The 26,222-nt window shown below is 38.7% G+C and overlaps 4 protein-coding genes across 6 annotated transcripts; all 4 read left to right on the plus strand.

Annotated features, from left to right (window-relative positions):
- The first annotated feature begins 403 nt into the window (after positions 1-403).
- On the plus strand, positions 404-5,275 carry LOC111608783. Its single transcript, XM_023334866.1, has 9 exons — positions 404-705; positions 1,292-1,624; positions 2,273-2,596; positions 2,812-2,952; positions 3,310-3,408; positions 3,870-3,901; positions 3,980-4,136; positions 4,413-4,444; positions 4,818-5,275. The coding sequence occupies exons 1-9, from the start codon at positions 666-668 to the stop codon at positions 4,842-4,844; spliced, it is 1,185 nt and encodes a 394-aa protein (XP_023190634.1). The 5' UTR covers positions 404-665; the 3' UTR covers positions 4,845-5,275.
- A 1,650-nt stretch (positions 5,276-6,925) lies between these two features.
- Positions 6,926-13,216, plus strand: LOC111608775 (polymeric immunoglobulin receptor-like). 2 transcript variants are annotated; one of them, XM_023334765.1, is made up of 8 exons: positions 6,926-6,994; positions 8,731-9,075; positions 9,190-9,513; positions 9,784-9,921; positions 10,168-10,278; positions 10,786-10,823; positions 10,905-11,066; positions 12,199-13,216. In XM_023334765.1, exons 1-8 carry the CDS (start codon positions 6,955-6,957, stop codon positions 12,364-12,366), a joined length of 1,326 nt encoding a protein of 441 aa, XP_023190533.1. In that variant the 5' UTR covers positions 6,926-6,954; the 3' UTR covers positions 12,367-13,216. The 2 variants fall into 2 exon arrangements, with proteins under 2 accessions (XP_023190533.1, XP_023190536.1); XM_023334768.1 differs by having other exon boundaries at positions 9,787-9,921.
- Positions 13,217-14,797: 1,581 nt separating this feature from the next.
- LOC111608796 (polymeric immunoglobulin receptor-like) lies at positions 14,798-21,101 on the plus strand. Of its 2 annotated transcripts, none has more exons than XM_023334915.1 (7): positions 14,798-14,879; positions 17,641-17,967; positions 18,338-18,664; positions 19,084-19,125; positions 19,462-19,554; positions 20,020-20,057; positions 20,255-21,101. In XM_023334915.1, exons 1-7 carry the CDS (start codon positions 14,840-14,842, stop codon positions 20,357-20,359), a joined length of 972 nt encoding a protein of 323 aa, XP_023190683.1. In that variant the 5' UTR covers positions 14,798-14,839; the 3' UTR covers positions 20,360-21,101. The 2 variants fall into 2 exon arrangements, with proteins under 2 accessions (XP_023190683.1, XP_023190689.1); XM_023334921.1 differs by having other exon boundaries at positions 19,087-19,125.
- A 654-nt stretch (positions 21,102-21,755) lies between these two features.
- LOC111608774 (zinc finger protein OZF-like) lies at positions 21,756-24,908 on the plus strand. Its single transcript, XM_023334761.1, has 2 exons — positions 21,756-22,015; positions 22,963-24,908. Exons 1-2 carry the CDS (start codon positions 21,913-21,915, stop codon positions 24,336-24,338), a joined length of 1,479 nt encoding a protein of 492 aa, XP_023190529.1. The 5' UTR covers positions 21,756-21,912; the 3' UTR covers positions 24,339-24,908.
- The last annotated feature ends 1,314 nt before the right edge of the window (positions 24,909-26,222 follow it).

The raw sequence follows: 26,222 nt of genomic DNA on the forward strand, positions 1-26,222 counted from the left end.
ACTGTTACAGTTTTTACTGTCACTAATAGGAAATCTGCCTTTTTAATGCTCAAACAAACTTGGACATTTTGTACATTTTTCTAAATTAATCAACTCAGTTACACATTCCTTTGGACTGGAACATATTATTTTTTATAACTACATAATATTTATGTTGAATGTTTTCCCTTTCTCTTCAATATCTGTGTATTTTGTATTCTATTTGCATATTTCTATCTTTATGTGAGCCTACTGGCTGTTGGTCCACAGAAAGTTCCCCATTGTGGGACAATAAAAAGAAAGAAACCGTAAATGATGTTTTTCACTTCTTCTTTCTTTATGGTTTTAATTTCCCTTTTCAAATATTTCATAGCGCTAAAGAGAAAGTTAACTGGCACTTTCCCAGACCCAAGAGAGAATCGATAGCTGATACTGGGAAACGACCATTTAGCGGCTCGTCTCTCCTCCAGCAGCAGCACACAAGCCAAACCCAACCAGGATTTAACTTCAATTTGTCTCAAGAAACAACTTTTTGTCATTAAAGACTTGCAGTACAGAGACCCCTGCTGGCAGTTTTGAGTTTGAAGCAAAGCAACAAGGATCAGAGAAGAGGAAGAGTGTAACGCTGAAGGAGGAAGGTGTTTGAAGAGTCGTGTCAGGAGACAGGAAACCATCAGAGCCGCAACATGAACGTCCATCACAGTTTGTTCTGTCTGATCTTCTTCTGTGAGTCCATTTGAAGTATTTTTCAGTCCAAACTAAAAATGTTTGGTGCTTCCTGTAAATTTGTTAGAGAAGATTGATGAGACTTTACACTGAAACTGATCTGAAGTGAATTTGAGGATCTTCAGTTTGAAATTCATGAAGTTTTCCAGAGATTTAAGAGAATAAAACTTAAAGTTCAGTTTAATAATTTGTTACGTCATCATTTCAACTACTTGTGATTCTCCTTCTAAGTAGCTTTAGTAGATCCTCATTTGTAAGGATCTGCAAAGCAAAATCATAACTATAAACATTGTGTTTAGAAAAGTGTTTAAGAAGTAAGAATTACAGCTTTATGAAACCAACAACTGGTAAAAATAACTTTTGATTCATTTTCTTGTTTTAGTCTATGAGCTGTGAGTGAATGTTTCCTCTTGTTTGAACATTTTAATTACTGCATGTTGAACTGAATCTGAACAAATTCTTTATTATGAAGAGACAGAAAAATGTTGTGTTCCAGCAGTAAATAATGTTTGTTTGTTCTGTTCATGATAATAATGCAGCTTGTTGTCCTACTAGAAGATCAGATATTAACAGTTATTTTCTGCAGCTTTGCAGGTCAGATCTGCTGAAACTTTGTCACATTATGGAGTTTCTGGAGGAAACACAACTTTTCCATGCAGCTTTCACTCATCTGGAGCCTGGAAGTTCTTCTGCAGGGAAACCTGTGAAGGAGAAAACCTCCTGGTCAGAACCAGTGACGGCGCAGCTCAGATCGGACGATACAGAACCGAATATGTTAGAGAAGCTTCCAGAACATTCTCGGTTCTGTCTGTGAGCATCTCAGAGCTGACCCGGTCCGACGCCGGTCGGTACCGATGTGGTCTGGGCGACTCTTCATCACCAGCTTCATTCCAGGACTTCAGGCTGGTTGTTGTAGACGGTGAGTCTCTGAGAAATGTTGGTTACTGGTGAACTGAAACCTGGTGCTGATGGACCTGTTAGAAACCAGCAGGTCTTGGGAAAATTAATCAACTTTTCTGGGGAGAACATAAATTGTTTAAATCTGTGTGAAATTCAAATCAGCCAACACAAATTTGGGTTTTTGATCTTTTGCTGAAAACATTACAGATGAGGATTTCAGTCAATCAAATGACATAAACCTTCATCTGGTTTTTGGATGGTCGTGTCCACAACCATGTTTGTTTCTTATTTTGTTCTTTTTAGTTTTTTTTCTCTGAAATAAAAGTTGTAAAAATAAAATCAGCTTTTAATCCTCCACATTTTCAAAGTAGGTTCAACTACAAACCCTTATAGAGTAAGATAATGAATCAGTGAATTTAGATGAATTTTTCTGTTTGATTAACTGTTCCCATCACAGACTGGTTGAACTGGGCAGTTCCCAGTTTAACTCTGGTGAAACTGGAGTTAATCCTAAGAGCTTTGGTAGAAGGCAACTGGATGACTTCTCTTGTTTCCCCTTAGGAATTATAAAACTGAGACTCCAGTGAACTGGGATTAATGTGATCAGCCTGCATCAGAAACTAACTGATGATTATTGATTGATGATTATTGGTGGTTATTTGATCAGATCTGCTGGATGGGAACAAAGTTCCTCACCTCCATACAGAAGCTGGCAGCTCAGTGACAGTCGCCTGTTCCTTTGGAGACTCTGGAAGAAAACGACTGTTCTGCAGAGGAGAATGTGGAAAAGATGAAGTTCTGGTTCAGACTGATGGAGTCAGAGCTGACAGAGGCAGATACAGCATTGAATATGAAAACAGACTAAAATCAGCAGTTCTGTTGGTGACCATCACACAGCTGACCCAGTCTGACTCCGGACGGTACCGATGTAAAATGGACAGAACGATTCGCTCAGATCTACACAGAGACTTTTACATCACCGTCACTGATGGTGAGTTTTTGAAAATATAATCTTGTGAATATTTCTAATAGATTCTTCTATTGGGTCCTTTTTTGGGTTCATATCTTTTCAAATATGAGGAAACGACTGAGAGACGATGTTTGTATATCTGCCCATAGTTCTAATTTTCCAGGCTGTTCTTTCTTCTGTTGCCTCCGTTTATAGCTCCTTATATTAAATCCAGGTTGTCTCTGATTATTTTCCAGTACCTGATCCATCAACCTTCACACCAACAACCACACAGAGTTTCAGCTCCACTTCAGAAAGTTTCACTACTTCAGTTTCCTCAGAAACCACCAATCTCTGCCAGGGGATGCAGAGAGCATCCGACACTAAATCCAACAGCAGTAAGAGATTTATGTAATATTGCTATAAATACATAAAAATACATGTATTACTTATTCAAAATGTTTATTTTTTGGTTGCCTGTTATCAGAAATCTGCTTTTAAAGGTCAGTGGCTGATTTTTTTCCACCATAAGTTTAGCTTAATAATCCAGGCTCTAATTAAATAATACAAATGGACAAATAATTCAATTAATAATCGATTAATCACAATTAATCTGATTAATCATTTCAGGCCAAGCTAATTTTATTGAAAAGATGTATTGATACGGTGAGAGAGCACCTAGGGGGCGCTGTTGGTCTGTGATAGCAGCAGTCGGTGCCACCAAACTAACCAGATCTTCTCTAAAACCTCTGCAGACCTTCTGCTGTTGGTCCTGACTCCGCCCTTCATCATCATCATCATAGCTCTGGCTGTGCTGCTGCACTGGAGGAAAACATCTGATGAAGCTCAGACAGGCAAGACACACACACACACACACACACACCCACACACACACACACACACACACACACACACACACACACACACACACACACACACACACACACACACACACGCACACACTTGTTCAATTTTTCTTTTCAATCCAGTATCTGAAGTCATTAATTATTCTTGTGTTTTTGTATTTATGTGTATTTATCTTTTTTACGGCCCCTTGACCAAAATTCCAGAATAATTTAGGACAAAAGCTTTTAAATGAAAACTTACAAACATGTTAGACGTAACACAAAGTGATCATCTGGTTTGTTTCTGTTGTCATGGTAACTAGGACCCAGACCTGCTTTGAGTTTCTGTAACTGTTTCCAAATGAAGGTGGATCCAGATCCAGTTTTTCTTTATTTCACTTTTCTTTGATCAAACCCAGAATAATTCTGGACGCCTTCATCACCTGAGTTTCTTCTGAAATGTTTTTCAGCTCCTGCTGAGCAACCAGAGGAAACTCCTGAGGTGAGGATGAAGAACTTCTAAATGCTTCCTAAAATATTTCTCACTAAAACTACAATCACATCTGGTCTGGTCTGGAAGGCGGCCACGCTTTACGAGAACACCAGAGAGGAGGACGGACTGTGGCGAGGTGTTGATGTGGAGCTTTACGCGGTTTACCATGAAATCCCCGACACCAGAGCAGCAGCTGAGGCCGATGAAGACGACGGCTCCCAGACTGAAGAAGATGCTCAGCTATGTAAGAATGTTTTATTTCACCTGAAAACACAAAAATATCCTAAATTCAACCAGAAAATTTAAGCTACAGCAAAATTAGAAATGCTTTTAGGATTTTAATTATCCAAACTGTTTTCATAGTGAATATTATTGATGCTTCGATCAAATTGATTTCAGTATTTTCTTTATTATTTCCTCTTTTTTCGTCCTAAAATTAGAAACCAAGTTAACAGGCTGTAAATCTGGGCTTAAGGCGAAATTCTGTTTATGGAAGAACTTAACCGTTAAACTGTTTCAGGTTTCAGGAGCTCAGATGGACCAAATGTGGAGGTGAGCTTTCTGTTGTCCTGGAGGTGATTGTTGTTGTTTTTATTGTTGTTGTTTTTATTGTTGTTGTTGTTTTTGTTGTTGTTGTTTTTATTGTTGTTTTTGTTTTTATTGTTGTTGATTTTATTGTTTTTGTTTTTATTGTTTTTGTTTTATTGTTGTTTTTATTGTTGATGTTGTTTTTATTGTTGTTTTTGTTGTTGTTGTTTTTATTGTTGATGTTTTTATTGTTGTTGTTGTTTTTATTGTTGTTGAGCGGTGAGACGGTTCATCCTGCTCAGATCCAGAGTGAAGTTCTGTAAACACGGATCAGAACCAGCTGATGTTTGTCATTCTGACAGAAAATACCTGTTTGTTTGTTTGTTGGTATTTACAGAACATCGTCATGGGAACCACTACCTGAAGGAGTCTGAGTCCTGCCACCTGGAACCAGAACCGGATCAGCTCTACAGTCAACATGGGAGCCTGATTCAAACTGGATTCAATCTGGATTCAGACTGGATTCAGACTGGATTCAGACTGGATTCAGACTGGATTCAAACTGGATTCAATCTGGATTCAATCTGGATTCAGACTGGATTCAGACTGGATTCAGACTGGATTCAGACTGGATTTGGTTTCTCAGGTTTGCAGTTTGTTCCCTGAATCAGGAACCTGAAGAAATACGAATGAACTAAACACATTAGTAAATGTTTCTCTGCATTTATTTGTTTTTTCTCCCTGTGATTCTGAATAAAACAAAAGTTATAGATTTATTTCAGCTAGTTAGTTGTTGTGATTAGGAATTGTTGATTATGATTGACGAGGTCAAAGTTTACATACTGAAAATGTTTGTTTTTATTCCAATCATTTTGTTTCCCATCTGTAAATAAAATGCAGCAAACTGGGATTTTTCTTCCTGAGTCCTTCGAGTCTTTCACGTTTTAAAACATTTATTACAAATTAAACTTTGATGTTTAGATTCCTCACCGTCATTTATTCTGTTTCAAAGTCCAGCTAAAGATGAGGCAAGTTTATTTCTTCAGCAAATCTCAGCAACAAGGCAGTTCAGAGGTGGAAACATAAAAAATAAAAGTCATGACGAAACAATATTATCCTGCGGTGGCAAAATAGAGGAACGCAATCCGAAAAATCCACTCACTTAAATTTTAATGTCAAATTTGTTTGTTTCACACCTTTAAAATGAACAGAGCTTCATAATTACACAAACAGTTAAAAAATAGCAAATAGAATAAAACTGTAATAAAAACAGACTATGAAGTCACAGATCTGTTAAAACGGTTATTTGGCACCAGTGAAATTTCTCACTTTTTTATTTGAAAATGAAGTAAACATAAAGATGACAAAATTGATGCATTTTAATCTAAATATGGGTTTGAAGTCCTAGATGTATTTATTTATTGTAACTTGAGTCGAGTCTAGAATCCAAACGTCGACGTTCACACCAGCAGCCTGAACCAGTTCAGCTCCAGTTCAGGAAGTTTCTCACCTTCAGTTTCCTCTGAAACCATCGACACGTCACTTCTGGTTCAAAGGGAAATGAAACATCTGACATCCAACCTCAGTGAAGGCAACAGATAAATAATCATGCTATCTATTTTTACTACTGATTCAGAATCCTTCTCTCTTCTATAGCATAATTTCATGAACTTGCTGCCTCCACTGGTCAAAAGTTTTTCCTTTTGATTTTTTTTATTTCTGTTGCCTTAGAAAGTTATTTTCAATATTAAAACATCTCACAAAGCAAACCTCCTGAATCTGTTTGGCTGTATTTTGGGAATAGATCCAGTATAAACGATGTCCTCATGTCCACAGGGAGTGTGCCAGTGCTGACACATACGGTCAGTTCCACAAGTCGCCAGTAGGTGTCGGTGTAAACCAGCTTGTTGCACCTCTGCAGACGTTCCTGCAGGAGAAAAACTCTGAAAGGTGAGACTCCAACAAACACTGAGTGACTCCTCTGGTTACCCAGAATAAATAAATACTTTTTAAAAATTATTTTTACAAATACATTTTAAAGCTCGTCTTGAAACCCATCTATTTTATTTGGCTTTCAACTCTAGCGGGATCTAGTTTTAAATTGTATGTTTTTGTTTTTAAACTGTAAGTTTTTATTTCATGTTTTTTTATTGTTATGTTGTGTTTTGATGTACAGCACTTTGTATCAGCTGTGGTTGTTTTAAAGTGCTTTATAAATAAAGTTGGTATGGTACAGGTAATAAACAGGGGATTCTAAAGAAAACAACAAGCTGTGTCCTTTCCAGCATTTAAATACATCCCGTCTAACGAGCTTTTTAACTAGTTGTTGGATTCTGATCCACTTTTTAAAAAATGATTTTGAGATGAGACCATTTTCCTCTCAGATCACTGAAAGCATCGTGAGCCTCGGTGTGGATGTGGCTCACGGTGGCAGAGGAAGAGAGATGCTCTGCATCACGCCTGGAGGAGGAAGTCGTTCGATTCAACAGCAAAACGTGTGAAAACCTGCAGCAGCAGATCATCACAGCTTCATCATGAACATCCAGCTCAGTTTGTTCTGCTGCTTCTTCCTCTGTGAGTAAATGTTCCTCATTCTGATCAGTTGGTTCATCTTTTTAAAGATTTGTCTTTAACTTTGTTCTGAAAGTGCTTCGGCTCTGAGTGACTGCAGAGATGGTTCCCCACACAATGAAACTAATGTCTGAAAGTTTGATTAGAATTAAAAAATATCACGTCTGAGTATCTCCAGTTTAATCTGCTGAGTGAGATCAGTGAAACTTCTTCAGAGTGTGAAACAAATCGAGTTATGAATATTCATTTTGATTCTTTTAAGCTTAATTAAATATGAATAATTGAATGAAGACAAAACTTATCTAATTCTGCAGGTATTAAAATACACAATCTGTCCAAAGTCGTCATAAAATCACGGTTAGCATGAAGAAGGAAATGTTCCCTCCATGCAGCAGGTGAAGCAGGACTTAAAGCTACTGAACTTTTCACATTTGTTTAAATTTAGGTAAAATGTGTTCCAGTCACTTCCTGTATTAGTTGTTCTTGAGTTTCTGATCTGCATATTTAAAGCCAAACTGTTCCAACACAGCTGAGCTTTTGGGTCCATTCTGGTTGCTAAACGCTGCTGCTCATTTTGGCCTGTCAGCGTTTCGTACTTTTGCTGTTTTGGTCGTTTCGCTCCAGAGTTATTCAGGCAGGAAATGTTGCTGTTTGTTGTGGGATGTTTATTACCAACCTGCATCATCTTACCTGCTCTCATCGTTAATCCTGCTGATGTCTCACAACAAAACCACAGAACTCTGAGGTTGCATCTGCTGGAAACACGAAGAAACTGAAGAAAACGTGCAAAGCAAAAAGGCCAAAAAATAAAAAACTATAAACAGTTTATGATCATTCTGTATTGTGAGAAAAAGTGAACAAAAGCTGAGCTGCAACATTTGAAATTTGAAGCTGTTGCATCTCATTTTATTGTTTTAAGTCTTGAAGCAATTTCCATGTTCAGTTTATGAACCCAGTTCACAGCATTTCATGAAGAATGATCAGTCAGTGTGATTCTCAAGAGAAAAGTGAAAATGATTCTGCAGGAGGCATTTTTTAACTAAACAGTAAATCTTTTTAAACAAAACATTGGTACCTTGCCAGCTTTGTAAGCTTTTTCCTTTTCAAAATGTTACAACTTTCAAACAATTTTTTGCAAAATGTGCAGCAATATTACTTCTACTGCAGCTTATTGGAAGAAATTAAATGTGCAAGACATTTTGTATCCATAGTAAACATTAGTGTTATGCAGGCTTTGTCTGTTTTTTAGCACATCCACACATTTCTCTGTTCTCAGCGTCTGTTCAGTGATTGGACGGTTCAGAGTCACCCGGTGACATCGTAATGTAGAGCTGTTTATCATCTGGGTTGTTATGGTAACTAATCTTATTTCCTGTGTTAATCTGAGTCACTGGGAGCTTGTTGTTATGTGAAATGGGAGGGGGCCCAGGACTGGACCTGGTGGTATCCCACAGAGGAACATCTAAAGTTCTGACCGTATGTCGTCTTCTGGAGGTTAGATACGTTTACTGGCACGACTTCTAGATGTTCTATATCTGAGTTTAACTTTTCTTTGTTTTCGTTGATGTGAATCTAAAACTGCGTATTTCTCACATTGTGCTCTTTTTATTTCTGAGCCTGGCCTCTCACACTTTACAACACAGTAAATATTATTTTCTTCCTGTAACTATGAGCAGAACTGTGATCAGTGCGGTTTCTCACAGGAAGAAATAACAGCAACTTGTTGCTCTTCTCTGCAGCTCTGCAGGACAGAACCAGCAGTTCTGCTAATGCACCGAATAATATATATGGAGCAGCTGGAGAAGAGGTCAGAGTTCAATGTGCTGTTTCTCTGTTTGAAAACTGGAAGATCTTCTGCAAGGAAAACTGTGAAGGAGGAGACATCCTGATTAAAACAAGACAACCCACCGATCAGAGAGGAAGATACAGAACTGAATATGTTAAAGAATCCAGAGCTAATGTTTTTTCTCTCTATGTGAGCGTCTCAGAGCTGACCCGGTCTGATGAAGGACGGTACCGATGTGGTTTGGGCGACTCTTCATCATCAGCTTCATACCAAGAGTTCAGGCTGGTTGTTGTAGACGGTGAGTTTCTGTTGAACTGAAGGAATCAGGAACAGTTTGAGTTTCTCCTCCAGTTTCTGCTGCATTAACAGATCCAAGTTCAGAACAGAAACTAACTGATGATTATTTTAACAGCTCTGCTTCATGGAAACAAAGTTCCTCACCTTTATAAAGACGCTGGCAGCTCAGTGACTGTCGCCTGTTTCTTTAAACGCTCTGGAGGAAAACGACTGTTCTGCAGAGGAGAATGTGGAAAAGAAGAAGTTCTAGTTCAGACTGATGGAGTCAGAGATGAGAAAGGCAGATACAATATGAAATATGAAGAACAAAAATCAGGAGCAGTTCTGTTGGTGACCATCAAACAGCTGGTCCAGTCTGATTCTGGACGGTACCGATGTAAACTGGATGGAACTGGTTCCAGTAGTTCATACAGAGACTTTCAGGTCACTGTCAGAACTGGTGAGTTTTTACAAAGAAGATAAAACTTTCTGAACATCACTGGATTTGGGATTACTAAAAAAATTAGCTAAAAGGAAACATGAATTTAGAAAAGCACATTGTTAGACAGAAAGGTTTTCTGATGATGTGTATTTCATAAAGCTGCAGTGGAATTACTTTCACTTCACCAGTTTGCACCCAGCAGCTCTGTATCCTCGTCTCCGTGTTCGATGCTCGGCTGTCTAAACCAGAACTCTTACAGCATCTTTAACTAAATCTTCTGTCTCCCAGCAGTCGACCCATCAGCCTCCACAGCATCAACTGGAACCAGTTTCAGCTCCAGTTCAGGAAGCTTCACACTTTCACTTCCCTCTGAAACCTCTGGTCTGAATCAGGAGAACTCAACATCTAAAGATTCACCAAACCACAGTGAGTGATGGAGAAAACCTTCAGCTCAGTCCTTCTGTAACACTCACACGTCAAAATGGTGATCAGCTCATCTCTCCATCAAAACATCACATCTAATGTTGAACTGAAGCTCCATTATTGTAATTATTTCTACAGTCTGCATGCTTCAGATGCGTTCAGCAGGAAGACACAAGGACCTGTTGCCCAGTACCAGAACCAAAGCTCCCCATGAAACCCAGAGTAACAAACATGTTTCTCCTCCAACAGGGTCTGCAGATGTTCTGCGGTTTGTGGCTCTGACTCTGGTTATCATCATCATCCTGTCGTCTGTGGTTCTGCTGGTTTGCTGCAGAGAAAGATCTGAAAAACATCACACAGGTAAGACACCGGAAAACACACACACTCACCCCGACACACTCACACAAAGACGAATATATGCAGAACATTTGGGTTTATAATTCTGGTGGCTCCACATGACAGAGATCCAAATGTTTCTGGTATAAATTCACCAACCCTGAAGGTGCATGGAGACCATAAAGATCAGCAACACCTGAAACACTGAAAACAACTTTATTATCATCTGACGTTCATCAGGGTCCTCCATGATTCTGGTGTTGGTCAGACATCGGTCCAAAGTAAACTGAACAAGCCACATGAAAAACACAGATGTTGTTATAAATGTAGTTGCTGTAAAGTAACATGTTAGAATTACTGTGTGTGTTTAGTCTGTAGTTTAAACCAGTAGCTGAAATATTCCATGAACTTTGATAAACATAGATGAGGAAAATTTGTGATTTTAGAGAAGAATGGAAATGCAGAACCAATAAATCTATAGAAAAAAGATTTAGAAAACAAACAGAGTTTAAATTCTGAAATGTTTTTCAGTTTTTCCTGTGCAAACAGAGAATCCTCCTGCTACTGAGGTGAGCATGAAAACATTTTGGAAGCACTTAAAAGTTATTTTTGAAACTGAGATGAATAAAAACTAACTTCTTTTGATGAAGAACTCCAAAATGAATGAAGACATCACAGAGGAAGCTGATGAGTGGAGATCTGCTGATGTGGAAATCTACTCAGCTTACAGTGAAACCACAAACACCAAACCAACAGAAGCTGAAACCAACCGAGGCTGCAGCTCTGGAACTGCAACCACTTCTCAGCAACCGGTAAGTCGATCCTTACAGAAACATTCAAACCACATTTATCTTCCACATTCTTTAACGTTACACAATTTACTAATTAATAAACAGAGTTCAGAGTTTCTGGTCTCTGAGGTTGTTTAAGAACATCAGAGGACAAAAATACCATAAAGACCAAAGAATCAGGAGAACGATCTGGAGATAATCAAAGCAGGAAGAGGTTCCAGTCCCGACTAAAGAACAGGAACTTCTTTGTTTCAATAACTTCTCATTGGAGCAGACAGAGGGATCCCCCTACTGAATATCTATATGCTTCCATTATGCTCCAGCTGAACAGAAACAAAGCTGCAGTTATTATCTTTGGGTCTAAAGAGGAATGATCTAGAGTTATAGATCTAGAATCAGCACACAGCTTTAATTGTTCCAGCTGAAAACTAGAGATTTCAGCTGATCTGATCTCTGACTTGATTCTCCAGAGCCACATAAAGTCAGTTAGAAAGTCGGCCTTCTGTCACCGGAGGAAAATCTCCAGAGACTGAAGTCTCAGATCACAGAAACTTTAGTTTCTCTTTAGTGGCTTTGATTCCTGCAGCAGGTCTGACTGACAAACCAGCGGTCCAGAACCTGCTGCTGGAGTTCTGACTAGAACCAGGAGGATAGAGACACCACCCAGTTCTACACCATCCAGTTCTACACCACCCAGTTCTGCACCACCCAGTTCTACACCATCCAGTTCTGCACCACCCAGTTCTGCACCACAAAGTTCTACACCACCCAGTTCTGCACCACCCAGTTCTGCACCACCCAGTTCTGCACCACAAAGTTCTACACCACCTAGTTCTACAGTCCTTCACTGAGAGAACAGACTTTAAACTACTGCTGGTAGTTTATAAATCACTGAACAGATTAAAGATCTGCTGCCCCTGGATCAACCTTCAGACCTTCAGACCTTCAGACCTCTCAGGTTCTGGTTCTGGCTCTGGCTCTGGCTCTGGTTCTGGTTCTGGTTCTGGTTCTGCTCTACATCCACAACCAAACATGGAGAAGCAGCATTCAACTTCTATGCACCACAAATCTGGAACAATCACTAAGTTCCTTTAAACGTCATTAATTTTACTCTATATTCCAACTTTTCCTCACGTTTCTTTTCTTCCTTCAGGCCGGAGACGTCTCGGTTCAGGTCGTCTATGCAGAAGTAAAGTTCTCCAGCAGGAAGGAGGCGTCTCGTCCCAGAGCTTCCTGTGGAACCGTGACTGATGTTCTCTACGCTGATCCTCGGGTTGATGGAAGCAGCCATGATGAGTCGCTTTACTCCACCATAACTTAGCTTCAGCTCTGCAGCAGCCATGTTTATCCTCACAGATCAGCAGGAAGCGTGAAGCGGAGCTGAAACCCTAAAACACAGAAACAGAAGCTGCAGCTCCTACAAGCATCACCAGCAGCATGATTCAGACGGAGCTGCTTCACCTGTGGTTGACCCTACAGACTGCATCACATCATGGTGTCTGGGTGGAAATGGATCCGATGCTAAATGCTAAAATGCTAAAATTATTTTTCTTCTGTAAAAGAGCTCAGTGCTGGGATAATGAAAAAATATGAAATATGAATATAAGCTAACGTGAAAAAAAAGATTATTTATATAAAATCTTTCATGGGACAAAAACCACAAATCACTTTATAGTTCAAACATGCATAAATATAACAGCATACAGTCTAAAACTATTTAAATTCATTTTAAAATGTCCATGTAGACGATAGAAACAGATTCAAACTGGAACAACCAGCTGTCTGTTCCATGTGTTGGGAAAAAGTCAAAACTGTTTCATTTTCTTTCTAAACACTTAGTTTAAATTTCCCAATGTAAAATCAAGTTGATAAAAAATTTATTTTTATGCATAAGTATAAATAACTACAGTTATTGATATGTTGCTAATGTAATATTATAAAAGATGTTTGTACTGTTGCAGTTGGTGACACCATGTTTTCTATCTCTGACTTTATTTTAAACTGATGGGAAAATCTGAAGCCACCTGACATCTGACCACTGGGAGCAGATGTGGAGACATTTTTAACTTTACCCACAGAAAACATCACAGAGTTAACAGAATGGATCAATAAATCGCTGTCCGGGATCTGATGGCCTTATGCAGGACTTGGAGACTTTCTTGTGACATGAAATAAAGAGAGTTGATTTCAGGTCTCATGCACTCACCACACGGCCGTTTCTTCACTTGGTTAGAAAGGTACTCAAAGAGGATACATTGTGCTAAATTCACATTTTTCTGTTTTTATACTTCCATTTGGGTTTCTACTGCTTCTAAAAACAGACTAAGCTCTTAAAAACACCCAGACGATTCTTGGCAGTAAGTTCATATTTTTTGGTGTCTAGAAAACTTCCCAATTTTTTAGTAACATTCTGTGGGCACTTCCCTGTTACCTAGCAACCCAAGCCAAGACAACCTGTTACCAAGCAACCCAAGCAGAGCTCCAGCACATTTGTTCAGTTGTTTTTACCGCTGAATGCGCTGCGCAATGGCTGCTGGAAAAGACAAGTGTTTTTTTGTTGACTCACCATCCAGAAACCACTTGCTGCACTCTTGTTGGTTGTGCAGGAGGCTCCACTTCTGCTTTTCCAAGATGGACAGTTGTATAATTTAGCATTTATTTGCAGCCATTTTCATGTGTGAGTGTAACATTGAGTTGGGGGCGTGGCCAGCGGAAGATTATTTGGATTTAAAATGAGAGAGACCCTGAAACAGCCAAAGAATGTATGACCACAGCCTGAGTACACCCTACTGAGAAACATAGTTTCAAAATGCAGAGTCAGAAGTTAAATTAGCAAAGTGGTTTGTAATATGGATTTTAAATGGTCTGAATTTTTATAGAATGTTTCTAGTCATAAACTAAAGTCACATTCACCCAGTTTTACACATTCATAACTGGGTGACCAGTAGGCCAGATGTGACTATTGAACCCACAACCTTCCAATCGCCAGAGGAACTACTCTACTCACTGACCTGCAGTCAGATGGATGGGCGTAAACCATCTGATACAGTTTAACATCTGTGAGATCTTTCTTCCATCTACTGACTCTTCAGGCTCCGCCTCCTTCTTGGAGGCCATGTTGGCTTCTGCCTTTAAACTGAAACATCATTTTCTCAGAAAAAGTGTCATGTTCAGCGATGAATGAAGGATCCAATTGCAGAGATGAATGCAAGCCAAGTCTCTGATAATAATTTATAAAGAGGACGTAAACCTAATAGCTGCCGGATAACCTTGAACATGCAGCGAGAATCAGGAAACTGGCAGATTAACGGAGGGAGCAACAGAAGGAACCAGAGAGGAGATAGAAACTGAGGGGCTGACAGGCAGAGAGAGAGAGAAGATTCAAAACAACCAGAAGAGCAAAGCAGGAGGGAAGAGAGCAGAGCTGAAGGAAATAAGGAGATGAACAGCTCTGTGTAAGAAAGCAGGTGAAGGGAAGATGAAAAATAAAATGCAGGACAGAAAGTAAAGAAATATAAAAGGCCTGAAATAAAACATTAAACAGAAAGACACACTGATCTTATTTAAAGTGGTGAGAACTAAGACTTTACAGCAAAACCAGAAACGACTTGCGATAACTTAAATAGTTTCAGCTCAGCCTGAACAGGAACTGATGGGTCAAGTTTAAGGAAGGAAATTAAAAACTGTGAGAAGAGCACAAGAGTTGTAATATTTTACCACATCCCAAAAAGGACCTGCTTCAGTTGGACAAGAAGAGCTTCGATAGAAGGATCAGGAAACATCAGAGCTTTAGCATGATGGCCGGTCGCATCTTGTTCTGCTGCTTCATCCTCTGTGAGTTTATTTTATTATTGTTTCTGTAACTTTCAGTCCTTCAAAAATAATAATCAGGACACAGAAAGTGAATCAGGGAAACGCTGATAAACCCTGGAAGTTTCCTCCTGGCTTCATGCTGGAGCAGTGGTCGGTTCCTCACAGCAGAACGGTTCTGCTATCGGAACCAGAACTATCGGTTCTGGTTCCGATAGTTTCCATGTTCTCCCAGTGAATCCACTGGTTTCTGTGGTTTTCTCCTTCAGTAATAAAAACAGATAATTAGTTATTTGGGTCTGAGAGTCGGTGGATGATCGTCTTCTCCTTATATGTGCGTTGGACCAGAACTCTGGGTGACCCGACCCAAAACATTTTAGCTGAATGTTGGTAATTCTGTGGAAACTTTCCTCTCAGCTCATTTTTTATTTTTTAAACTTGAACTAGAATGTTTGTTCACTCAGCAGCTTCTTTCAGGAAGTAATCTAAGAATGATTTATCTTCTTCTGTAATCATAAGTGCATCTTATTAAATGTTAAAAACAGGAACCTAGAATAAAAACCTCACTTCTGTTCTTCCTCTAACTTCCATTATCACTAAATCAAAAAGCAGAAAGTCAATTTAAGAAAAATGTGAATCTGGTTGATAGTAAAATATCAGTCAGGAGGTTTATAGAAGAAGAAGAAGAATTACTTTATTCATCCCAGCAGGGAAATTATTTCGCAGTTATAGCAAGAATTTTTTATACACAGATTAACACACACACACACACAACGGGAGCTGCGTCTGCAGGCAGCCAGCTGAGCCGGCGCCATTTTAAGGTCGTCGGGACCGGGAGTCGAACCCGCGTCGAGGACTAAGGCCTCCAAACGTGGGGCGTGCTAACCCGCTGCGCCACCACAGCACGCCCCAATCAGCCCAGGAATGGTTCCGTTTTGATGCAGTTGGTCATAATGTGCAGAAGTTTACATTTATGAAGACGTCTTGAAGAATCACACAAACTTACATCTGAAAAATGAGCAGCTGGGCAGTTTGAGCCGTCGGCTTCAAGTTCCTGTCAAATCAAGTCCAGAGTCTATAGGCGGATGGTCCATAGGGGGCGCTGGGGCACTGTCCTCTCACATGTGGAGGGGAAATATTTCTTTATATTGAGGCCCAACATGTAATCTGAGTTATTTACAACATTTTCCTCATTCAACAGTAAATTTCTCCAACAGAATCCTGTCAGGTCTGTTCTGGTTCTGCAGACTGTCGCCTCTGACTGCAGCTAGACAGCCAATCATGTCTGGTTGCTAGGGAAGAACGATAAATATTTTTCCAATAACAATGGTGATAAAGTTAATGATTGCGACGTCAGTCATGGGAAACCTCAGACCAAATTCTCCATCTTGAATCACAAAGCAGAAGGTTTTGCAGGCGGTCGGTGAGATACAGCTTCTGACTTTCAGTGTGTTTTAGTCTTTGCTGCCATTTTGCTCTTTTCTTGTGTTTAGTGTTTGTATTCATCAGCTGCTGTCATTTATTCTTCGCTGATAATCAATTGAGAACGGTTGAAGCTCACGTTCTTTGGTTAGCATGATGCTAATGCTGCTGTGATGCATTCTGATCTGGTGTTTTATAAGAAGCTGAAATCCTGTTTGCTGACTCAGATCTATGAACATTCATCTGTTCTGTTGCTGATTCTCTGATACGTCCAGGGATTGATTTGGGTTTTGGTTCCAGCAGAACCTGATTAAGTTCTTCTGATTTCTAGGCCGATTTCAACATCAGTGAAAACATCCAAATGGCCATATACAATGCAATAAACAAAAAAAAGAAACAAAATTGATCAATCCAACAGTTCCATAATTAATGAACCCACACCCTTCAGTTCATCCAACCAAGCTGGAGTTGGTTAGAGGTCCCAGGCAAATTAACTATAAGGTGCTTGGTGCAGAACAAAAGTCAGATCAGAGAGGGGAAAAATTGTTCTTTGACTGCAAGGAGCCTCCTACCAGCCTGGCAGGAGAAGCAGGAGTCTTCATGCACCACAAGTACAATCTTTCTTGGGCTCCAGGCCTGGACCTTCAGCTCGACATCAAACCTGGGAAGATCTGCAGTTTATATCTCACACAAATATCTCACATGTCCTAATCTTTCATACTTCCCTGCTCCACCTAATATAACTAACAGATAAGCTGCGGTAACACATGTGACCCTAATACTCAACAGTGATTGGCTGTTCAGTAAATCTTGTGAGAGTTACTGATGTTATATTAGAACTATTGTGATATTGATAAAGGAGATAAGAGATTGGAAAAACCAGAGAATGGAAGTTAGAATTTACACTCGGGTTACATTATGTTAATGTAGAACTGTTGTCATTTTCTGACTGTTTAAATGTTTCTATTAAAAAGTTCAGATATTTATTTGCATCAGTCTGTTGTTCCTTATCCAGTCTCTAGCGCCCTCTGGTGGACGTGTTGAACATTCAGCTCTCTGTATGTTTAGAGAGCTGAACTTACACAGAACCCACAGAACCCTAATCTGTGGGTTCTGATTAGGTTCACACAGGATTTTAAGAGGGTTTAGTTTTTAATTCAGCTGCATGTTGGAGGAACAACCTGCAGGTTTCAGATGAACTCTGTTCTTTCTGAGGTGATTTTAGTAAATTATTCTTTTTCTTTTGTTTGTCCACCTGGCATTGTACAGCCTTGAAGAATAACAAGAAATTATTGTTGTTTATTTTGGATGTAGAAAATGTGAGATTGATGTTTTTATATCAGCTGTTCTTTCTTTCTTTTAGCTCTGCAGGTTGGGAACAACAGATCTATAGAAGAAATTGGACGTTACTATTGGCTACCTGGAGAAGACCTTGACATTACATGCTACAATCTCTCACCAGGACCACGGCGGATTTTCTGTCAAGGAGAAAATGTTCTTCTTAACACAACATCTAATAAAGCAGCAAGAGGAAGAAGCAGCATTAAATATTCTGAAAGAGTTTGTGACAAGTCTTACAATCTAACTGTAAGAGTCTCCAATTTGACCCTTTCTGACTCAGGACTGTACAGATGTGGACTGACTGATTCTCCTTCTACATTCATAAAATTCAAAGCTTTTGTTGCAGAAGGTGAGTTTCTAATAAAGCTGCTTTTTGTTCAAAAAGACATGAAGAACATTTCAGTGGCTCACAGAGCTGCTGAAGTTCGTCTTAAACTGAAGTTGGTTGAAGGAAAACATGAAACTAAACCTGCTGAGCTAAATTATCGATGCATATAAACTACACAAAGCTAAACTGGATTATTCTGAAATGATTTTGTGATTTTCAATTTTGAGCCAAATATTGTTGATGAGATAAAATGATGAATCCAGTTTCTGCTGGTTTAACTCTTCCAGCTTCAGACTGGTTGAACTGGGCAGCTCCCAGTGTGAAACTGGGATTAATGTAATCAGACTGCATCATGCTGAGATCAGAAAGTAACAGATGATTATTTTAACAGATCTGCTGGATGGAAGCAAAGATCATCACCTCCATAAAGAAGCTGGCAGCTCACTGACAGTCGCCTGTTCCTTCAATTTCTCTGGAAAAACCAAATATTTCTGCAGAGGAGAATGTGAAGAAGGAGAAAACATTCTTGTTTACACCGATGGAGTCAGAGCTCAGAGCAGCAGATACAGCATTGGACATGGCAAACACAAATCTTCAGCTGTTTTTTATGTCACCATTAAAAATCTGACCACGTCTGACTCCGGACGATACAGATGCCTTTCATATTTAAGCTCTAGGAAAAATTCATATGTGGATTTTAACGTCTCCGTCTCCGATGGTGAGTTTAAATAGAAGCAGCATTCAGCGTCTATGCACCACAAATCTGGAACAAACTTATTGAAAACTATAAAACAGCCAAAACATTGAGATCTTTTAAATCTTGACCACAAACCCACTTGTTAAGAATTGCTCTTAATAATAATAAATGCAACACTAACCAACATTTTGATGTGTAATGACGGCACTTGGAAAAATTTAATGTTTAAACTTTTGATTTTTGCGTTTTCATGATGTAGAGAACTTTAAACTGCCTTGTTGCTGAAATGTGTTTTACAAATAAAACTTGATTGATTGGTTTGAAATAGCATTCAAACACTGAAACAGTTTGAGTTTCAACACTGAGCTGCTGTGGGAAATGTTAACAGATCTGCAGATTTGCTAAAAACCAATCTTCAGTCTTGTTTGGTCTTTTTCCAGCAGTCTTCACTCCTGCAGCACCTCAGCTCCCATCCAGCCACTGTGAGTAATAAATAATATGTATGTATCTGCTGTTTACCTTCTGAGCTGATGTAGCATCTGGACTTTTGTTTATCTTTTGAAGTGAAAATAATTTTCTACAGATGTTTTAATGTTCAGAAAGAAACTTAAAAATGATTCATTTTCTTTAGAAACATCAGAACAAAACTGTGATGTCATGTTACTGTCAGAAAGTAACTCTGATCTGGATGAAACATTTCTACAGAGAAACTTTACAAACACTAAAACATTATGAGTCTAAACCCCCTATAGAGTCTGTGCTCCTTACCGTGATCCGCCAGCAGGTGTCAGTGTGAACAGCTTGTTGACCCTCTGCAGATGTTCCTGTGGTCGTTGGTGTGACTCTGGCTGCCATGATGGTTCTGATCCCAGCAGTTCTGCTGGTTTCCTGCAGGAGAAGATCTGTGAGAGGTGAGACACCAACAAACACCAGCAGTCAGTTAAAGGAACCGCAGGAAGCCACAGACTAAACCAAACTTTATTCTGAGACTAATTCTAAATTAAGTGAATTCTATTTTCCAGCAACAAACTGGTTTAATTTAATAGACTGGAAAATGTCACCTGTGATTCATTTGAGATTAAATCTTCTTCCACAGTTGTTGTCTGCTAAAGACGTAGAAAAGCCTTAAAATCGCTGATTTTTAATGACAGCAGGAGAAATTTATTCATGGAGGAAAACTTTAAACATTTTGACATCAAAGTAATTTCTAATTATGCTTTACTGTTTTCAAATGATCATCCATATTTATAACGATGATCATGATAAATGATCATCCATATTTATAATTGTTGAATCCATCTGATGATTTCATGTTTTTCTTCCAGCCTTGTCTGGGCTTCAGACATTTTCTCCTAATAAAACTTTTTGTTTCACAGATTCAAGGAGGAGAGGAGACGATGGAATAAAGATGGAGGTGATTTTATTCTCTTTGATTAGAGTGAAAAATAATATAAAGCTGTGAGAAAAGAGTTTGCAGAAGGTTGTACAAATTAATAGTTTGATTTCAGTAAAATCTTAAAACCTGAGTAGATTATTGTAAAAATGTTCCTTCTTAAACTGGAACAAACTCTTTCGCTCTATAATGTTTTCAACTATCATTTCTTCTTTCAGAACGTCGGATATAAGAACGTTTCCTCTCAGGACTCAACCTACCAGAATCTCAGTCCTGCTACCACAGACCAGAACCAGATCTACTCTACGCCCACACAGCCCTGATAAGACCCTGGACTCAGGTTCTGGACTCGGGTTCTGGACTCTGGTTCTGGATCTCATGACTGCAGTTTGTTCAGTGAATCTGAAACCAGAAGAAAGTTGGATTTAGAAACTGAGCCTCAGTCTTTACTCTGTATTTGCTTCAGCTGCTTTATAATCGCAGATTAGATTTTTTTAAAGTTGGAATATTTTTAAAGCTTTTAAACTTTTGTGAAGATAAATTGCTGATTTGCTTGAATTGAAATTTTGCAGCAGAAAAACAATTTTGTTTAAAAGTTTGTTTTTCTATTTTCATTGATTTTTGCGTATCCTTAAGAGCTGTTAGGTTGGACAGTGCATGTGCAATAACACCTTCACCATATTTAGCTGTAACATAAGTTAAGCAGGAAGTACAAATCATAACACCAACTCCTTTATAGAAGCTTTCAGTTCACCCAGCACTGTTCTGTCCTGTAGAGCCATAAGCTTCACTCAGTTAACTCAACTTTAACTTGTTCTAAGAAAACTGCAGCATCATCAGTTGATTTAAAACCATAACTCATGGTTTCAAAGTGCAGCACAATTTTCCCTACTATTACGGATGGAAAGAGGTCTGTAAAACAAGTCCAGACCATGTTTTACAGACCACTCAGTACTGGAGACTCAGTGACTCAGGGAGGCAAAAAATACAATAGAAAAGGTGATTTCTCTGCTGCTGCGGTCGACCAATCAGATGTTTAGGTTTTAGGTTTTTAGTAACACACAAGACGAGTTTAAGTTATTTCATTTTTTACTTTAGAACATGAAGCAAAATTCATGTTATGCTTTATGTATATATATATATATATATATATATATATATATATATATATATATATATATATATATATATATATATATATATATATATATATATATATATATAAAAGATATTTCTTTAATATCTTTATATTTCTTTAATATTATTCGGATCACTGGTGGTGACAATCATTGGGCTGAAATGAACAAAAATGATTGTTGTTTCTGTTTTTACACTGTCTGAGGTTTAGTTTGTTCTGATGAAGATTTTGGCTCTTACTTGATTATTTTCTGTTGTTGTTTAATAAGTTGATTTAAATTGTCTGTATTTTATGACCCCTAAGTATCATGTTTTCACTTACTGAGCATAAGTTAATAAAACTTTAATTCTATTCTATTCTGACTCTGTTCTACTTTTTAGTGCAATTAGTTGAACATAATTTTAAGGCGAGATGGGAAAACTGTTTCTAAATATTGTCAAATTGGTTTAAATGAGAACATGCCACTTACAACATGGCGGACCCGCTAAATGATATTATGATTGATGAAGGCGGGACTTCCGGGTTTTTCGGCCTGCGGGCTCTAGTGCGCAGACTCCAGCTTCTCATCAGTAGGGGACTCAGCCGGATCCTCGTCCGTGTACTGTCTTCGGTTCTGGTTCTGTTCTGGGAGTTAATAAAGCTTTTAGTCGGTGAAACCTGGAGGAATTCAGGCGGGTTGAAGCTGAGCTGCAGCCGCTGAGTCACAGTCAGCGGCGTCTGCAGGGGGAACCGCCAGAGATGTGGGGACAGCAGGTCCAGCAGGGACGGGATGCTGCAGAAGGAGACGGGCACAGAGACATGGACGCCGCTTTCAGCCTCCTGGTCCAGCCGCACAGATCAGGTTAGTATGACCCTGTGAAGCCTTTGTTTTGTGTCTTAGCTTAGCGGGACGTCCGTTTATTTCAAACCTCAGCAGCTTTGAGGATTGAAATGAACATTTTGACCCGACCATGTGTCACTTGGAGTCCGACAGCAGGACGTTTCCTTTCCGCTTTGACAACCGATGATTTACAGTCAATTTCTTGAATCTGTTTTCAGGCTGCTGGAGGAAATGTGGTCCAATACCTTCAGAAAAACTGAGGTTTACCTTCTGCCTCTAATCTGGCAGAATTTACAGTAAACTGGCAAAATTATGATGCATCAGAACCAAAGGCATAAAATCCATTGCGGTGTAAGGCAATGGAACCTCCTTGATTCATCAAAATAGTTAAAACATATATTGATCTATATCTATAGATGTTTGTATACATATTCATTTTTGCATTTAAGATAAAAAAGAACATATTTCTGTAAATATGAACTCCTCAGGTGGAATCATCCCCAGATCATCACTACACTGTATTAATGTTCAATTGAGCAGAAAGAGCTGAGCTGTTCACATGTTGATGTTAGAAGAAAGTTTTTATTGTATTCTAGGGAATAAAATGCTTATTCTGTTATTTAAGTATTTTATTTGCATTTAAATCTATTTCCAATGTATAAAAACATCTTAAATGGTTAAATTCAAATCTGCAAAATGTGTCAACTCTGTTATCTAATTAATTGTCAGAATAATAAGTAGAAAAATCAATTATTCAAATAATCATTAGTTGCAACCCAACTTTTAACTATTTGGACAAGGTCATGTTTAATGCTCTGACTTCTGAGCAATTTTTTTGATGAATGTCTTGAAATTTGCTGTATAAATAAATTTACTCAGTTACCGGTTTTAATTTGAAGTCTTAGTTTAGTTCTTTGGTTTTTAATTCTGTTTACTAAACCTTTTCACGTTGTTTTTGTGTTTTCTAGGTGTTCAGGAGAGGCTGGCGGTTAAAGAAGAAGCTAATGAAGAGCAGAGTTCTGGTGGAGACCAGCAGGACGCAGAGCGTCTTCACATCAAGGAGGAAGAGAAGAAAATCTGGAGCAGCCCAGAGGATGAAGAGCTCAGTGTGAAGGAGGAGACCGATCTGTGTCTGCTTCCGCTGAATGTCGTTGTTGTGAAGAGTGAGGATGATGAAGATAAACCTCTGTTCTCACAGCTTCATCAGCCAGAAGTTGAAGATCTTCCAACCAGCAGCTCAGCTGACCAGATGAAAGCAGAAAGTGATGAAGAGAACGGAGGAGGAGCAGAGTCCAGCAGGAACCCAGAGCTACACACTGACGGAGACACGTCCAGCTCTTCAGAGACGGAGGTCAGTGGGGATGAAGAGGAGGAGGATGATGATGTGAACCATCCTGGTTCTCATCTGAAACACCCACCAGACTCCGGCTCTGAAACTGAGGACAGTGAGAACGACTGGAAGGAAACTAGAGCTGCCGAGTCAGGAGGAAACGCCGCCAACAAGTCGCTGAGCTGCTCCAAGTGCAGTCAACAGTTCAACAAGTCCTCGCTTCAGAGACACATAACCTGTCCTTCAAAAGCAAGACCTGCAGGCTGTTTGGTTGGCAAGAAAATTGTTAGAGAGAAGAAAAGTGTTGAGTCGCTGAGGAAGATCCAGACAGGGGTTAAATGTTTTACCTGTGACGACTGTGGTAAAAGTTTTAACTGGAAAAACAACATAAATGTTCACATGAGAATCCACTCTGGAGAGAAACCGTTTGGTTGTGACGTCTGTGGCAGAAAATTCAGCCAAAAGTCCCATTTAAACATTCACACCAGGATTCACACCGGAGAGAAACCGTTCAGTTGTGATGTTTGTGAACAAAGATTCAGTGATAAGTCCCATTTAAACAAACACATGAGGATCCACACGGGGGACAAACCTTTAGGTTGTGACGTTTGTGGACAACGCTTTAGTGACAAGACGAGTTTAAACAGGCACATGAGAATCCACACAGGAGACAAACCGTTTGGTTGTGATTCCTGTGGACAAAGATTCAGCGATAAGTCGACCTTAAAGAAACACATCAGGATCCACACAGGAGAGAAGCCATTTGGTTGTTACGCCTGTGGGGAAAAATTCAGCCTAAAGGGAAGTTTAAAAACACACATGAGAATCCACACAGGAGAAAAACCTTTTGGTTGTGATGTCTGTGGTCAGAGATTTCGCCAGTTGTCTAATTTAAATGCGCACACCAGGATCCACACTGGAGAGAAACCATTTGGCTGTGCTGTTTGTGGAGAAACATTTACCCAGACATCCCATTTTAACCGACATATGAGAATTCACACAGGAGGGGAATAATCAGGCAGTAAAAGAGTTCCTACCTAAAGGACTGTAATATCTTTGATTTTCTATGATCCATGAATGTTTTACCTTACAGTGTTTGAAATGTACCGTACTGTTGTGATAAGCTCTTTGTTTCAATTAGTTTAAGTTGTTATAAAAGCATTCATGATTAATTGTAGCAATAGATTTTATTTGAGAAACATTTATTTCAGATGTTAAAAATAAATTAAAAATACAATAGGCTTAATTTTTATAAATTTAAATATGGGTAAATTGAATTTATATTTAAATTATGGCTCACATCAGGATCAAAACATTTTCTTAGATATACTAACGTCATATTACGAAGACTTCAAAATGTTTCATTGTAATTTTAGACATTCATTCATTATCCTCTAGGGATTTTTGCTTTAGCTCCTGCTAATAGTGTTAGCTCTAGCAATTTATGTTATATTAAATATTACAAATTTGCTCCATAAACTGGATTAACTAATAAAAGCCCACAAAGTCAACTGTGCTTATTGGCATCATTTCTTTTTATTCCGTGTCACAATTTTTCTCAGTTGTCTTCTTTGCTTTTCTGTCATCATATCCTGGCCTTCGTAGCACAAGTTGCTTTTAGCTAAGAAGTTGACACTGATGCTGCTCTGCCATGCAGCTCAGCTGAATTAGTGCTATTAAGTTAATAACTTAAGAAGTTTGTTGTTTATATTTATGAACAGAACCGTATAAAGTACATATTGCAGCCCAGATTGGACTCTGTTTGAACCATTTCTCTTTGCTGTTCTGGTATGGCCCCACCATCTTTATTTCTGTATCAACTGACTCTGCTTAAGGATGACCATTATCGCCCTCTGCTGGATGGAGGCTAAACTACAACACTGAAAAAAGTCTAAGCGGACGTTGTTAATCAAATGGAACTAATTTAAATCTAATAAAGCATTTATCGACAATCGTAAGTAGATCAGTTGTTTGCATCCCTGTGTTTAGCTAATTGTTGGTCTCTTTTAGGCACTTTATGAAAAAAAAATAACGTAGTTTTCCATCTGAATAAACTATGTACAGCAACATTAAAAACAAGCAAATAATATAAACAGCAATTTAATTTCAAGGCTTAATATTATTTATTCAGTTGAAATTCAGCCCTGTAAATCCAGATAGGATGGACTGATGGGTTTGGTATCTCGTTAAGGTGGATAACAGGAGAGTAAGTAAAGGTCAAGTCTGCTTTCACAGATGATTATTACATAGACCCCAAAGTTTCTAATCTAGAGAATATCTCTAGTCAGAGAATATCTGTGGTGCACTGAGAGGTGAGAGGAGAAAAAAGAAATCTGGTTTTGTTTTGGGTTCTGCTCTGGAATATCTGGAGATGATGGTGCAAAGGATTATTCATGAAATCAATAAAATTACAGACAACCCTGAAGATCCTCTTCGGAGTCTCTCATACAACAACAGAGTGTTTTTAGCCAGAATTGCTGTAAAACTGACTGCTACAGAGAGCCTTTCTGCCCACCAGTCCCCATAGCCATTCACATCTATAATAACTAATTTAAAAATGTGATAATGTGAGCTACAACATTTAATTTTCATTGGGATTAATAATATATTTGAATTAAACTGAATTGAATTCCATTGAACTGTGGAATGAAACAAGCAAACAAAAAATACTGATATACTATTTGACATGGCTGAATATATATATATATATATATATATATATATATATATATATATATATATATATATATATATATATATATATATATATATATATATATATATAAAATAAATAAAATGCCACTTACAATATGGCGTCGCTCTTGACATACGTCCCTGACGCGCCTGCGGATTCAGCTCCCTCAGAAGATCCTGAGCTGGACTTCCGGGTTCAGCCCC

The sequence above is a fragment of the Xiphophorus maculatus genome, chromosome 1 (genome assembly GCF_002775205.1).
Source record: "Xiphophorus maculatus strain JP 163 A chromosome 1, X_maculatus-5.0-male, whole genome shotgun sequence".
Classification (NCBI taxonomy): domain Eukaryota; kingdom Metazoa; phylum Chordata; class Actinopteri; order Cyprinodontiformes; family Poeciliidae; genus Xiphophorus; species Xiphophorus maculatus.

What these genes read in the sequence shown, in the direction of transcription:
- LOC111608783 (XM_023334866.1), top strand. Translation starts at nt 666, where the DNA reads ATGAACGTCCATCACAGTTTGTTCTGTCTGATCTTCTTCT. An exon ending in GTTCTGTCTGATCTTCTTCT is followed by an intron (nt 706 to 1,291) that starts GTGAGTCCATTT and finishes TATTTTCTGCAG; the next exon opens with CTTTGCAGGTCAGATCTGCT. An exon ending in AACCAGAGGAAACTCCTGAG is followed by an intron (nt 3,902 to 3,979) that starts GTGAGGATGAAG and finishes CTGGTCTGGAAG; the next exon opens with GCGGCCACGCTTTACGAGAA.
- LOC111608775 (XM_023334765.1), top strand. Translation starts at nt 6,955, where the DNA reads ATGAACATCCAGCTCAGTTTGTTCTGCTGCTTCTTCCTCT. An exon ending in TAAAGATTCACCAAACCACA is followed by an intron (nt 9,922 to 10,167) that starts GTGAGTGATGGA and finishes CTCCTCCAACAG; the next exon opens with GGTCTGCAGATGTTCTGCGG. An exon ending in CAACCACTTCTCAGCAACCG is followed by an intron (nt 11,067 to 12,198) that starts GTAAGTCGATCC and finishes TTCTTCCTTCAG; the next exon opens with GCCGGAGACGTCTCGGTTCA.
- LOC111608796 (XM_023334915.1), top strand. Translation starts at nt 14,840, where the DNA reads ATGATGGCCGGTCGCATCTTGTTCTGCTGCTTCATCCTCT. An exon ending in CAAAGCTTTTGTTGCAGAAG is followed by an intron (nt 17,968 to 18,337) that starts GTGAGTTTCTAA and finishes TTATTTTAACAG; the next exon opens with ATCTGCTGGATGGAAGCAAA. An exon ending in TCAGCTCCCATCCAGCCACT is followed by an intron (nt 19,126 to 19,461) that starts GTGAGTAATAAA and finishes GACCCTCTGCAG; the next exon opens with ATGTTCCTGTGGTCGTTGGT.
- LOC111608774 (XM_023334761.1), top strand. Translation starts at nt 21,913, where the DNA reads ATGTGGGGACAGCAGGTCCAGCAGGGACGGGATGCTGCAGAAGGAGAC. An exon ending in GGTCCAGCCGCACAGATCAG is followed by an intron (nt 22,016 to 22,962) that starts GTTAGTATGACC and finishes TGTGTTTTCTAG; the next exon opens with GTGTTCAGGAGAGGCTGGCG.